At 49.3% G+C, this 14,824-nt stretch overlaps 1 protein-coding gene across 6 annotated transcripts in view; it reads right to left on the reverse strand.

Annotated features, from left to right (window-relative positions):
• Nucleotides 1-14,824, reverse strand: part of LOC122931045 (disheveled-associated activator of morphogenesis 2) — a 222,037-nt gene that overhangs the window by 91,451 nt on the left and 115,762 nt on the right. For all 6 annotated transcript variants that reach the window (XM_044284949.1, XM_044284944.1, XM_044284947.1 and 3 more), the window contains exon 6: nucleotides 3,322-3,655. In XM_044284949.1, coding sequence (XP_044140884.1) covers nucleotides 3,322-3,655 — 334 coding nt within the window. The remainder of the gene's footprint in view (nucleotides 1-3,321; nucleotides 3,656-14,824) is intronic.

The raw sequence follows: 14,824 nt of genomic DNA on the forward strand, positions 1-14,824 counted from the left end.
GCAAGCAGAGATCCTGAAAATAGTGAGTAATTGAGGCACTAGGTGTATGAGACGGGTTGTAGAACTTCTCATTTAGGATTAAGTACGGTAATTATTTGGGGTCTACCCTAAATAAAATCAGAGGCCCTTTAAGTCTGTCTCCTATTCCCTAAAAATCATCAGTGGCCTATTATCAGGAGCTGTACAGGTAATAGCGATGACTGGGCCCTATACAGAGGGGCCCACATTAACATCTATGGAAACATGATGGGGTCTAAGGGACCAAGCACAAGTTTCGGGCCACTGCCTATTGTCAGGCAAGATCCGTCCCTGGTAACAGAGACACAGAAGCCGGTAGAGAGGACGCGGGGGGCGTCAGAGCTGGTGGAGATTGTGAGCCTGATAAGAGAACTGCTTCTACGCTGCGTCTGAATTCACAGGAGCCTCATGTGTGTCTGTAAGTGGGATCTCCCCCTCCTTATCTGTTCTGTGAGCTTCGGAGCTGAGAACAAACATAGCGGGACGCCCCCTGCTTCTGAGTGAAATGCATCCAGCTCTGCTGCTGAAACAGGGAATAAGTAGGCTGAAAAAAAAACATTTTGGAAGCCCAAACATAACTGTTCCTTCCCAGTTATGTTTGTACAGAGAAGCACAGCCATTATGCAATTTCTTTTGAAAACTCAGGCTGACGAAGCCGACTCGGTGGAAAATCGGTACTCCTTCACTGAGTGGAACTGACCATCTCTTATAATGGGTATGGTTGTTGTAATACTTTTGTGTATTTAGCTGGAGTCTAGGCCTTTTCTTTGGCCTTGCATAGATTAGATTATTTAATCCCAAATAACGAAACACCACTCACCTTGGCCTCTATTACGGAGGCATAGGTGGGCGATAAAGTCCCGGGCGGTGCTCAGATAGATACAATCCAACGTAGAAAAGCACATCCATGGCACTCACCCGACTTGCAGACTATCCTTTTATTAATTAAAGTGCCTGATGCAGGGAGGTAACAATGTAGCACAACTCCTCGGCCTACGGCCGTTTCGCTTTGTGCGGCGCTTTCTCAAGGCCTCAGTGGGATGGATGAAGCACGTCTTCTTATACCCCACACCGCCTGATTCACAGGTGTAACATATCGCTAACTGTGTTATATATTCACATTAGTATTAACAAAACATGCATTATATTATTACAGCTCCAGCAAATAATCATATGATCTGTACGTTCGTGCCCATCTGTATTTGGCTTTTATGGCTGTTGCTGGTGTATAATATTACACTGGGCCAATAATATTATATATCTGGTCTTGTTTGTTTCCGTACTCAGTGGCGGTTCTATGCTATAACCAGTAATATAGGGCCCTTTTCTTTTTCGCTGTGCTATATATTTCAATAATTATGTGATGTGGATTCCAATAAACATTTATATGTTATTAATCTATCGGTTGTTGTTTCCTTACTTTTTTTTTGAGCTATTGGCTGTGTTAGGCAGAGAAGTGCAGCAGAAAGGACATGCCCCCTGAGCTGTGATAGGCAGAGGGGTGCAGCAGAAAGGACATGCCCCCTGAGCTGTGAAAGGGAGAGAGGTGCAGCAGAAAGGACATGTCCCCTGAGCTGTGATAGGCAGAGAAGTGCAGCAGAAAGGACAAGTCCCCTGAGCTGTGATAGGCAGAGGGGTGCAGCAGAAAGGACATGCCCCCTGAGCTGTGAAAGGGAGAGAGGTGCAGCAGAAAGGACATGTCCCCTGAGCTGTGATAGGCAGAGAGGTGCAGCAGAAAGGACATGCCCCCTGAGCTGTGATAGGCAGAGGGGTGCAGCAGAAAGGACATGTCCCCTGAGCTGTGATAAGCAGAGAGGTGCAGCAGAAAGGACATGCCCCCTGAGCTGTGATAGAAAGAGGGGTGCAGCAGAAAGGACATGCCCCCTGAGCTGTGATAGGCAGAGAGGTGCAGCAGAAAGGACAAGCCCCTTGAGCTGTGATAGGCAGAGAGGTGCAGCAGAAAGGACATGCTCCCTGAGCTGTGATAGGCAGAGAGGTGCAGCAGAAAGGACATTCCCCCTGAGCTGTGATAGGCAGAGGGGTGCAGCAGAAAGGACATGCCCCCTGAGCTGTGATAGGCAGAGAGGTGAAGCAGAAAGGACAAGCCCCCTGAGCTGTGATAGGCAGAGAGGTGCAGCAGAAAGGACATGCTCCCTGAGCTGTGATAGGCAGAGAAGTGCAGCAGAAAGGACAAGCCCCCTGAGCTGTGCTAGGCAGAGGGGTGCAGCAGAAAGGACATGCCCCCTGAGCTGTGAAAGGGAGAGAGGTGCAGCAGAAAGGACATTCCCCCTGGGCTGTGATAGGCAGAGGGGTGCAGCAGAAAGGACATGCCCCCTGAGCTGTGATAGGCAGATGGGTGCAGCAGAAAGGACATGCCCCCTAAGCTGTGATAGGCAGAGAGGTGTAGCAGAAAGGACAAGCCCCCTGAGTTGTGATAGGCAGAGAGGTGCAGCAGAAAGGACAAGCCCCCTGAGCTGTGATAGGCAGAGAGGTGCAGCAGAAAGGACATGCCCCCTGAGCTGTGATAGGCAGAGAGGTGCAGCAGAAAGGACATGACCCCTGAGCTGTGATAGACAGAGAGGTGCAGCAGAAAGGACAAGCCCCCTGAGCTGTGATAGGCAGAGGGGTGCAGCAGAAAGGACATGCCCCCTGAGCTGTGATAGGCAGAGAGGTGCAGCAGAAAGGACATGCCCCCTGAGCTGTGATAGGCAGAGAGGTGCAGCATAAAGGACAAGACCCCTGAGCTGTGATAGAAAGAGAGGTTCAGCAGAAAGGACAAGCCCCCTGAGCTGTGATAGGCAGAGAGGTGCAGCAGAAAGGACATGCCCCCTGAGCTGTGATAGGCAGAGGGGTGCAGCAGAAAGGACATGCCCCCTGAGCTGTAATAGGCAGAGAGGTGAAGCAGAAAGAACATGCCCCCTGAGCTGTGATAGGCAGAGGGGTGCAGCAGAAAGGACATGCCCCCTAAGCTGTGATAGGCAGAGAGGTGCAGCATAAAGAACAAGCCCCCTGAGCTGTGATAGGCAGAGAGGTGCAGCAGAAAGGACATGCCCTCTGAGCTGTGATAGGCAGAGAGGTGCAAAGGAAAGGACATGCCCCCTGAGCTGTGAAAGGGAGAGATCTACAGCAGAAAGGAAACACCCTCTGAGCAATTGCAGCAGTGAATGTGGAGATCTGTGGAGCAATGTGCAGGGCTGGTTCTCGCTTTGTTAGCTATTGTCCTCTACTACAGGATGTCTGATTTTCATTTTTTACATCAATCATGGCAGAACCCCTTTAAATAACCTCATTTATTTACCTTACCTGAAACCTGGTGCGTTCGGCAGCGTACACCTGGTAGTGGAGCATGGCTTGCAGGACTTTCTTATGCCCGTCCGGTACCAGGCAGACGGCGCCCAGGATCTCCAGAACGGCGATCTTGGTTTTGATGTTCTCAGTCCGTAAACTGTGGGAGATGATATTGATGCACTCAGGATGCGCCAAAACGTGCGCCCGTCCCTGGGAGTTGTTCATCAGAGCCTTCATGCATCCTATAACGGATGTGTGTATGCGGCTCTCCGCTGTGTCGTAATCCATGCTCTTCAGGAAATTCAAGAGGCAAGTCAAACCATCCAGCTCTATGAACCTGGTGACAAACCTGCGGAGAAGACATGAGACGGGCGTCACAAATCTGTGTCTACAAGTGTCGGGGAAAAGTATTCCATTCATTATGTTGCACTTTGTCTCATTACTGTATCTGCTATTATATTGCACATATTAAATATTGTACATAATTATATCACGTTGCATAATATTTTATATTATATATTGTTTATGACTCCATGAGTGGAAACCTCATATATCTCCGGTCTGATCCCTATAAACCTCCTGTATTCTGACTGTCCACGTGGAAGGGAGCAGAACTGGATCCAGATCTGGGGTGGCCACGATCCAAACATTCTCTCATTTTTGTCCAGTCCCTTTATTTTGGAAGAAGGTTATGGGAGAATCTTCAATAAACGAAGAGTAAAAATGGAAACTGTACAATTATAGCAACAGTATATTAAAAGTCACAATCTGTATCCGAAATACAAAAATAGTCCTTAACAATAATCACCCGGTGCCCACATAATATAACCATTTAGTATACGAGGACACCACCATAGAGGAAATACAATACATAAATATTGCCATATGGTGCCCAAACAATACTGCTCTAAGGTGTACAAGTGATCAGGGCTTCTATTCCAACCACCCAAAAGGGACTCCGACTCCTCAGTCCTGATAGTTATCAATGACTCTTGATCATTAGGGGCTTTGGACATAACATATATTTATAGCATTCAAATTTCTAAACTTTCCTAAATTGCTATGCAAAGAAATATGCGACAAACTATGCATTTAATAAATAATTACATGAAATATATAAATAATATATGATATTTAGTGTTTTCATTTGAACCCGCAGCAGGAGTCCAAGACGAGTCAATATAGACTCCGACTTCACAGCCCTGCAGGCAATACAATCATATATAATATAAAAGTATCACAATAAGATTTCCAAGTAAGCCAATATAATATCACTGTGCAACCCCCTAATAATACCAGCACCCGGTGCTCAACTAATACCACCAGACAGTACCCAAATACTACCACTGTGCTTATTATTGCTTTACTGTGACATCACTGTGTTAATTATCCCTGTACTGTGACATCACTGTGTTTATTATCTCTGTACTGTGACATCGCTGTGTTTATTATCCCTGTACTGTGACATCACTGTGTGTATTATTCCTGTACTGTGACATCACTGTGTGCATTATCCCTGTACTGTGACATCACTGTGTTTATTATCTCTGTACTGTGACATCACTGTATTTATTATCCCTGTACTGTGACATCACTGTGTGCATTATCCCTGTACTGTGACATCACTGTGTGTATTATCCCTGTACTGTGACATCACTGTGTGTATTATCCCTGTACTGTGACATCACTGTGTGTATTATCTCTGTACTGTGACATCACTGTGTGTATTATCTCTGTACTGTGACATCACTGTGTTTGTTATCCCTGTACTGTGACATCACTGTATTTATTATCCCTGTACTGTGACATCACTGTGTGCATTATCCCTGTACTGTGACATCACTGTGTGTATTATCCCTGTACTGTGACATCACTGTGTGTATTATCCCTGTACTGTGACATCACTGTGTGTATTATCTCTGTACTGTGACATCACTGTGTGTATTATCTCTGTACTGTGACATCACTGTGTTTATTATCCCTGTACTGTGACATCACTGTGTTTATTATCCCTGTACTGTGACATCACTGTGTTTATTATCCCTGTACTGTGACATCACTGTGTGTATTATCCCTGTACTGTGACATCACTGTGTTTATTATCCCTGTACTGTGACATCACTGTGTGTATTATCCCTGTACTGTGACATCACTGTGTTTATTATCCCTGTACTGTGACATCACTGTGTGTATTATCCCTGTACTGTGACATCACTGTGTTTATTATCCCTGTACTGTGACATCACTGTGTGTATTATCCCTGTACTGTGACATCACTGTGTGTATTATCTCTGTACTGTGACATCACTGTGTTTATTATCTCTGTACTGTGACATCACTGTGTGTATTATCCCTGTACTGTGACATCACTGTGTGTATTATCTCTGTACTGTGACATCACTGTGTTTATTATCTCTGTACTGTGACATCACTGTGTGTATTATCCCTGTACTGTGACATCACTGTGTGTATTATCTCTGTACTGTGACATCACTGTGTTTATTATCTCTGTACTGTGACATCACTGTGTTTATTATCTCTGTACTGTGACATCACTGTGTTTATTATCTCTGTACTGTGACATCACTGTGTTTATTATCCCTGTACTGTGACATCACTGTGTTTATTATCTCTGTACTGTGACATCACTGTGTTTATTATCCCTGTACCGTGACATCACTGTGTATATTACCCCTGTACTGTGACATCACTGTGTGCATTATCTCTGTACTGTGACATCACTGTGTGTATTATCCCTGTACTGTGACATCACTGTGTGCATTATCTCTGTACTGTGACATCACTGTGTGTATTATCTCTGTACTGTGACATCACTGTGTTTATTATCTCTGTACTGTGACATCACTGTGTGTATTATCTCTGTACTGTGACATCACTGTGTGTATTATCCCTGTACTGTGACATCACTGTGTGTATTATCTCTGTACTGTGACATCACTGTGTGTATTATCCCTGTACTGTGACATCACTGTGTAGGCTGTTCCTGTTCTGACCTCGCTGCCCGGACGGTCCCGGTGGTACATTGGCTGCCAGTCACAGTGACCTCCTACCTGGCTCTATACCCATGTATCCAACAGAACGTCCTTTGTTTTCTTCCTACAAGTCTAAAAATGTCCTGTTTGGAAACCTCTGTTGATGGAAACCATCTGGGCCTCCCCGGACACTGGTTGACTCCTCAGGTAGGTCTCCAGAGGTTGCCATGCTCCATCATTTCCAGCGGTTTGGACGCCTGTTGCCTGCGATGTATTTATTTGGGAAGCAGTAATTTGTACTTGTAAGAGGCTGCCACACGACCCACCACCCTCCATTGTACCCACACGTTCAGGGTAGGATCCCGTCCGTACACAATTAGTCCTGGTGACTACATCCGCTCCTTGAATCCTAAACATCTGGAATCTTGTATGATTTGATCTGGAGCTCGAGGAGAAACGTGGCATGACAGACACCTTGAAGCAAATGTTGCTGTAAACCACGTCATCTCCACAGTAACAGAGCGGGAAGACTGTTCTGTTTTAATGAATCGCCACCAACGATAGCCAAGAACAGCAACACAAGAACCAGGATGAATCTACTACCCGGGACTCATGAAGATCCTGTCCTTCTACATCCAAGATGACTAAACAGACCCTTATGTAGGATTTCTACAGGAGAGATGATGGGAATTTAGCTTTTGGCACTGATCCAGTAGAACCTATAGTAGATGACAGAGCTACACTCCCCATTATGGTATCGTCAGCGGAGTTCTTATAACAAACATAAAGGACATTTCTATCCCTAAACATCATCCTGTAGTATACATGTAGAATTAATATACAAAAGGGGAGCCACATTCCATTACTGATCCTGAGTTACATCCTGCATTATACTCCAGAGCTGCATTCACTATTCTGCTGGTGCAGTCACTGTGTACATACATTACTTATCCTGTACTGATCCTGAGTTACATCCTGCATTATACTCCAGAGCTGCATTCACTATTCTGCTGGTGCAGTCACTGTGTACATACATTACTTATCCTGTACTGATCCTGAGTTACATCCTGTATTATACTCCAGAGCTGCACTCACTATTCTGCTGGTGCAGTCACTGTGTACATACATTACTTATCCTGTACTGATCCTGAGTTACATCCTGTATTATACTCTAGAGCTGCACTCACTATTCTGCTGGTGCAGTCACTGTGTACATACATTACTTATCCTGTACTGATCCTGAGTTACATCCTGTATTATACTCCAGAGCTGCACTCACTATTCTGCTGGTGCAGTCACTGTGTACATACATTACTTATCCTGTACTGATCCTGAGTTACATCCTGTGTTATACTCCAGAGCTGCACTCACTATTCTGCTGGAGGACTCACTGTGTACATACATTACTTATCCTGTACTGATCCTGAGTTACATCCTGTATTATACTCCAGAGCTGCACTCACTATTCTGCTGGAGGACTCACTGTGTACATACATTACTTATCCTGTACTGATCCTGAGTTACATCCTGTATTATACTCCAGAGCTGCACTCACTATTCTGCTGGCGCAGTCACTGTGTACATACATTACTTATCCTGTACTGATCCTGAGTGTTACAGCAAGACACGGAGGCTTCGTATTGCTTTCTCCTTCTTTACTTCCACCAATAGCAGCAAAGGAGAAATTAACATAATCATAACAATAAAGGCCCCTCCCCTCACAGATCCTATAATAAGCAGTGTCCTCTTCATATCTTCCTCTTTCTTTGCTGCTGCCAAGCTAAGTGCACCTTTTGTTCTCTGCTGTGTTTAGCTTTGTGTTGGGTGTCTCTTTTGGGTTGCGCTGCGTACACTGGGTGACTAACCCTGTTAGCTGTACAGCGCTCCCCTTGCGTTTTCCTTACCCCTTGCTTTGCAGGTTAGGTTTTTTTTTGATCGCTGCGCTTATCCCTGCGCTTTAGGGTTATTCAGTACGTGCCTTAGGGCGCCTTTTGGGCGCCATCAGGGCGTTCCCCCCCCCCCCCAGTTTTTCCTGTGCGGCTTTTCTTTTTGTGATAGTCTTGGTTCTGCCTTGCACGTCGCTGGCCTGTCTCCCGCTCCCCCCCTGTACATATTTTACCTCACTGGCTTCCGCGCGGCCCGAGGGTTGAGGGGCGGATCCTCCCTCTCGATCTTCGGTGGCGCCATTTCCCAGCGCTTCTATTTTTCGGGTGGCCGCGAGATCTCGCGAGATCTCGGCGGCCATCTTGGAAGCCCTCTGTGATCGGCCGGCAGCGTGATCTCGCGAGATCTCGGCGGCCATCTTAGTGAGGACGGCCGCATTTCGCGGGCTTCTGGGGGCGGTCCTTCAGTTCTTCCTGCTTCCGGTCACTCGTGCCGGATCCCTGCGCGGTCGGCGGCTCCTGCTCCCCTGCTCTCAACGGTCTCAGGTGACCTCGGCCTCATATTACAAACTTGCCCCTTTTTGGTCCCAGCGCTGCCCCCATTTAGGCATCAAACATGTCGGCCCCTACTCCACCTCCGATTGCCAGTCGCCCCCCCTCCTCCCCTGAGGGAATTAACCCCACTGATGCAGATGCTCAGGCCCTGGCTCTGCAGCGCTCGGTGTCTGACGCAATTATGGTAGCCATGGGCTCCATGTCGTCAGTTTTGTCTCAGACTATTGCCCAAGCTCTGTCAGCACACCCCGCTAGTGCGCCCTTGCTAGACCCCATTACCGTACCGCAGCCTACCTCTATTGATCCCCCTGTGTCACAGGGGACTTTGACTGGTGCGCATATTGCCACCCCAGAAACCGTGCTTAGGTCACGGAAAAGGGCCTCTTCCCGCCAGGCAGAACGGGCGCGGACTTGGAAAAGCGCTAGAGCGCAATCTCCAGAATTGTCTGGCTCTGATGGGGCTTCAGACGAGGAGGCATTTGTGGACGTGGATTATGAGGCGGAGGAGGAGGTCACCCCCCCAGTTCAGGGCCCCTCAGCTGCCGCTGCAGCGACCTCCTCTGCCAGGGATGTGGTGTCCCCTGTTAACGCTACCCACTCTGTAGCGGTACTGGATGACTCAGGCGAGCCTATGTTCGACCCTGAATCCTTACATCATCCGCGTTCTGCGGAATGGCTCCCCTCCCCTCATGTGGGGGCTTACTTGGAGCACTGGGTGCGTCACTCGCTTCCCCGCGAGTCACGCAATAAACTCAGAGCTGAGTGTCCCAGGCCATTAGTTCCCAATAAGGTGTGCGAGACCCCAATAGTGGATCCCAAAATGGCGCAATTTCTGGCCAAGACTGGCTGGAACTCAAAAAAGGGACTTGATTCAGCGCTCCGCAGCTGCCAGGACAAGATTCTAGATGTCCTTGGTCCGCTGACCAAAATCTTAGAGTTGGCCGAATCAGCCAGGAATCAGGGATCCCCTATAGACCACGAGGAGTTACGAGGCTGGGCCCAGAGGGCCATCTGCCTTACTGGAAATGCCAATACTGCAGTGGCAATTGAAAGGCGCAAGTCTATTTTATTTAAAATAGACCCTAAACTAGCTAATTTGGCGCTCACTGAGGCAGGAAAGGAAGCCCAGGGTCTCCTTTTCGGCGAGTCCTTCATCAAGGACATGGGCCGTTTTGTGGGCACTTTTACTGCGCTCGACAAGGCCCAAAGTTCGATGCGCAGAGTGTTTCAGGGACGGGTCTCTCATAGGGCCGGCAGTGGTAGGGGCCGCCTGTCCGGCCGTGCAAATTTCCAGGCCCGTGGAGCGACCAGAGGCTCCGGTGGACATCGTCCTCAGTTCCAGGAACAACGCAACGCGTCTCCGTTCTTCACCACGAGAGGACAGCAATGGCGTTCTCGCTCCTTCCGGGGCAACCCGAGTCACCGCAGACCCTTGGGTAAGTGCTCCCCTGTTGGGGGATTCTATGGTACCTTGTGTAGGGGGCCGACTCCAGCTTTTTTCCCACGCTTGGAGCCTCATTACCGCGGATCCATGGGTGCTTGCCACGGTAAGGGGATTTCACATAGAGCTCACGGGCTCCCCCTATCTGATTCCTTCCCCTCCGCTTGTGCCCCTGTCGTGCGCGGATCGTGCGTTGGTGGACGCGGAATTGCAGTCCCTCAGGCAAAAGTTGGCAATAGAGCCTGCGCCCCCGGCATCGGTGGGTGTGGTCAGCAACATCTTTCTTGTGCAGAAGAAAGACGGGCAGATGAGACCGGTCATCAACCTTCGCTCGTTGAATGCGGTAGTACGTTACCGTCATTTCAAGATGGAAGGGATCCATCTCCTTCGGGACTTGTTAATCCCTGGGGACTGGATGGTGAAACTGGACCTGAAGGATGCGTACCTGACGGTCCCGGTGTCCGCTCTTTCCAGAGACCTGCTTCAGTTCCGGTGGCAGGGAGAGGTCTGGAGGTTCACCTGTCTGCCGTTCGGGCTGTCTTCAGCTCCCTGGTGTTTCACCAAGTTGCTGCGTCCGGTCGTGTCGTGGTTGAGGACTCGGGGTGTGCGTCTCATCATCTATCTGGACGACATCCTGTTGATGCACGAGTCCAGAGCGGGATTGCTGGAACATCTACGCTGGACGGCGGATCTGCTTTCGGGTCTCGGGTTCCTCCTCAACCGAGAGAAATCCTGCCTTACTCCGGCCCAGAGGATGGAGTTCCTAGGATTCACGGTGGATTCGCTCTCGGAGTCTCTCAGCCTGCCGACGGCAAAATTGCGGGCGATCCGCAAGGAGTTGAGACATGCTCTCCTCGCTCCCCATCTCTCGTTGCGTCACCTGGCCCGCATTATCGGCCTGTTGGCCTCTTCCATTCAGGCGGTGTTCCCAGCTCCGCTGCATTACCGAGCGCTCCAGCGACTGAAGATCGCCCATCTTCGGACCGGTGCCTCCTTTGCGGACGCGGTGGTTCTGGACTCGGAAGCCCGGGAGGAACTGAGTTGGTGGATAGCCAATCTGGAAGCGTGGAACGGGAGAGCAATCTTTGGATCCCTGCCGGAGTTGACGATCGAATCGGACACGAGCCTCCAGGGCTGGGGGGCCCATTGCAACGGGGTCTCCACTGGGGGTCCCTGGTCGGCGGAGGAATCCCTCCTGCACATCAATGCGTTGGAGCTCTTGGCGGGGTCCTTCGCTGTGAGGAGTTTCTCCAACGGGATCGCCAACGCGTGTATCCGGCTCCGGATGGACAACGTGTCGGCGGTCCGGTATGTCAACCGTCTGGGGGGTACTCGCTCGGCCGCTTTGGCGCGTTTGGCCAAAGATTTTTGGTCGTTCTGCCTGTCCAGGGATATCATGGTGCAGGCGGAGTATTTGCCAGGGTTGAGCAACATTCAGGCGGATTGGAACTCTCGCTACCTGTCTGACGGCAGCGATTGGCAGTTGGATCCGCTGGTGTTCGCAGCGATTTCGGACTTATGGGGCCCAATGTCCGTCGATCTCTTCGCCTCCCGGCTCAACAGGCAGCTGACCCGGTTCTTCAGCTGGCGTCCGGACCCGGAAGCGATGGCGGTGGATGCTTTCCTCCAGGACTGGTCGGTGTCTCGCCTGTACGCGTTTCCTCCGTTCTCAATGATCCCGAGGACTCTCCTGCAAGTTCTCCGCCATCGGGCGGATCTGGTTCTGGTGGTCCCGTTCTGGGGATCTCAGGTTTGGTTCCCCTCATTGTTGAAGATTCTGGTGGAGGTTCCTGTTCTTCTCCCGAGCCGGTTGGATCTCCTACGCAACCCTCAGGGTCTTCACCATCCCCTCCTCCTCGACGGATCCCTGCGGCTGCTGGCGTGCCGGATCTCCGGTCACCTGGATCTTTCGAGGGAATTTCGGCGGCGACACGACGGCTTTTGGACAGCGCGTGGGCTCCCGGCACCCGAAAGTCTTACCGGGCAGCCTGGAGAACTTGGGCTAATTGGTGCATGGAGCGGGACTTGGATCCCGTTTCGGCACCTGTAGCTGACCTGCTGCTTTTCCTCACCTCTCTCTTTGAGGCGGGGAAGGCTTATCGGACCATTAACCTTTTTAGGTCCGCTATTTCTTCCACCCACGAGGGCTACGCGGGTGTCGCGGCTGGTCAACATCCTTCTGTGTCTCGCCTCCTTCGGGGGGCACGGTTGTCTCGTCCCCCTCTACCTCGTTTTTCCACTACTTGGGATGTCTCCTTGGTTTTGGGTTTTTTGGCCTCTTGGCCCGAGAATTCTGCTCTTTCCATTAGGCAATTGTCCGCTAAATTGTTGGCACTGTTTTGCCTCATTTCATGTAAGAGAGTGTCGGAAGTGAGGGCCCTTGATTACGACGTGCGTTCGTTTACCCCGGAGGGGGTTACCTTTAACATCTCGCGTCGCACCAAGACTAGCATTCGGTTCGTGTCCTACCCTAGTTTTCCTACGTCTCCGATCTTATGCCCCGTGGCGTGCCTTCGGGAGTACGAGTCCAGGACTCTGGCACACAGGTCTCCGACCAGGCCACAGCTGTTCGTTTCTATTCGGCATCCGTTTGGCCCGGTGACTAGCCCTACGTTAGCACGTTGGCTTAAATGGGTTATGTCGTTGGCGGGTGTTGACACTTCTGTCTTCACAGCCCATTCCGCACGGGGGGCCTCGGCCACCGCCCTGGCGGTTTCGGGGGCCAGATTGGAGGACGTGATGCGCCTGGCCGACTGGTCTAATGTTACCACGTTCAGGGAGTTCTATTTCCGTCCTCCGGCTAATTTGTTTGCTTCGATTATTGACAGGCTTTGAACTTGCAATATGAGCCTCCGTGTCTTGCTGTAAAACTAAATGATTTTCCTATTAAATGACGTAAAGTCATAGTTTTATTAAAGACACGGAGGCGAGTATTGCCCGCCCTGGATTCCCTCCCTTGAGTTTTTTGGTGGGTTGTTTTTCTTTCAGGGCTTGCTTATGTGTATGTCTTTGCGGTGTTTATTGTCCTGTTATTTATTAATGACATTGTATTTATTGTCCTGTTGGTTGTTTCTTTGCCATTGTAGTGTTTGTTTAATGCACTTTATTGTCGTTGGTCATTCAACCCCTTTCGGGTCTGTTTGAGCAGTTGGTGTCAGATGCTCTTGTCCTGACATGCCGGTTTCACCTGGGCCCATGGTCTGTTCTCTCTTTCAGGTTGAAGCTGCTTCAAGGATGGTTGAAAGCTCCTTGGCAGATGGCATTCCGTGTTGTTCCAGGTTTCCTGAGATGTTCGCCATGTTGGCTTTAGTTCTTCAGTTGGAGGGACCAGAATGGTCGGTGTCGGACCCAGTTCCAGTTCGGTTCGTTTTCGGTTATGGTTGGCGGTTGGTGTCGTGGATTCAAAGAAAGAGGAAGTTATGAAGAGGACACTGCTTATTATAGGATCTGTGAGGGGAGGGGCCTTTATTGTTATGATTATGTTAATTTCTCCTTTGCTGCTATTGGTGGAAGTAAAGAAGGAGAAAGCAATACGAAGCCTCCGTGTCTTTAATAAAACTATGACTTTACGTCATGAAATAGGAAAATCATTTAGTTACATCCTGTATTATACTCCAGAGCTGCACTCACTATTCTGCTGGTGCAGTCACTGTGTACATACATTACATTACTTATCCTGTACTGATCCTGAGCTACATCCTGCATTATACTCCAGAGCTGCACTCACTATTCTGCTGGTGCAGTCACTGTGTACATACATTACTTATCCTGTACTGATCCTGAGTTACATCCTGTATTATACTCCAGAGCTGCACTCACTATTCTGCTGGTGCAGTCACTGTGTACATACATTACTTATCCTGTACTGACCCTGAGTTACATCCTGTATTATACTCCAGAGCTGCACTCACTATTCTGCTGGTGCAGTCACTGTGTACATACATTACTTATCCTGTACTGATCCTGAGTTACATCCTGTATTATACTCCAGAGCTGCGCTCACTATTCTGCTGGTGGAGTTACCATATTACATCACTCAGCTGCTGTCACTGCATTATTGCGGTCAGATGAACCATTTGTGATGTTTCTGCTAATACATTTATTTACTCTTGCGACTGAATTGTGACTGCTGCTCTGGAGTATAATTTGGTGCCCAAAGTGCATAACAGCAGCACTATAAATTGGGAGTTAGAGTGGGTGGGGGGTAGCTCCTGTGAAACCTGAAGTATCAGACCCCATCTCCTGACATCCCCTCGGCCAGATGCAGGATTCAGTCGGCATGAGATAGCGTTACTATATTAGGCACAACTAATCGATGCCAGATCCGGGATAATGATGTCACTGGGTATCATCTCTATACATTGTTGCACCAGGCTCCTCTTTTATGAATGTAGCACAGCTTGCCGGCATCAGTTCCATTAGTATTTCGGACTTGGCTCTGGCCCTGGCCGCTGGACTCGCTCCCATTTGGCAGCTAACGAGTTGAGTCTCTGGAAATTAGTTGAGACACAAGCCCCTAACAAGAAAACTTGGCCGCGTTCAGCCATTAAAAGGTTTTAAAGTCTGCGCCAAGGGCTTAAAAGAAGAGTTCGCTGCAAACCAAGTGAAGACCTCGGCATGCTGAGCGGAGCCGACTCTGATTATTA

Source organism: Bufo gargarizans, chromosome 3 (genome assembly GCF_014858855.1).
Source record: "Bufo gargarizans isolate SCDJY-AF-19 chromosome 3, ASM1485885v1, whole genome shotgun sequence".
NCBI lineage: Eukaryota > Metazoa > Chordata > Amphibia > Anura > Bufonidae > Bufo > Bufo gargarizans.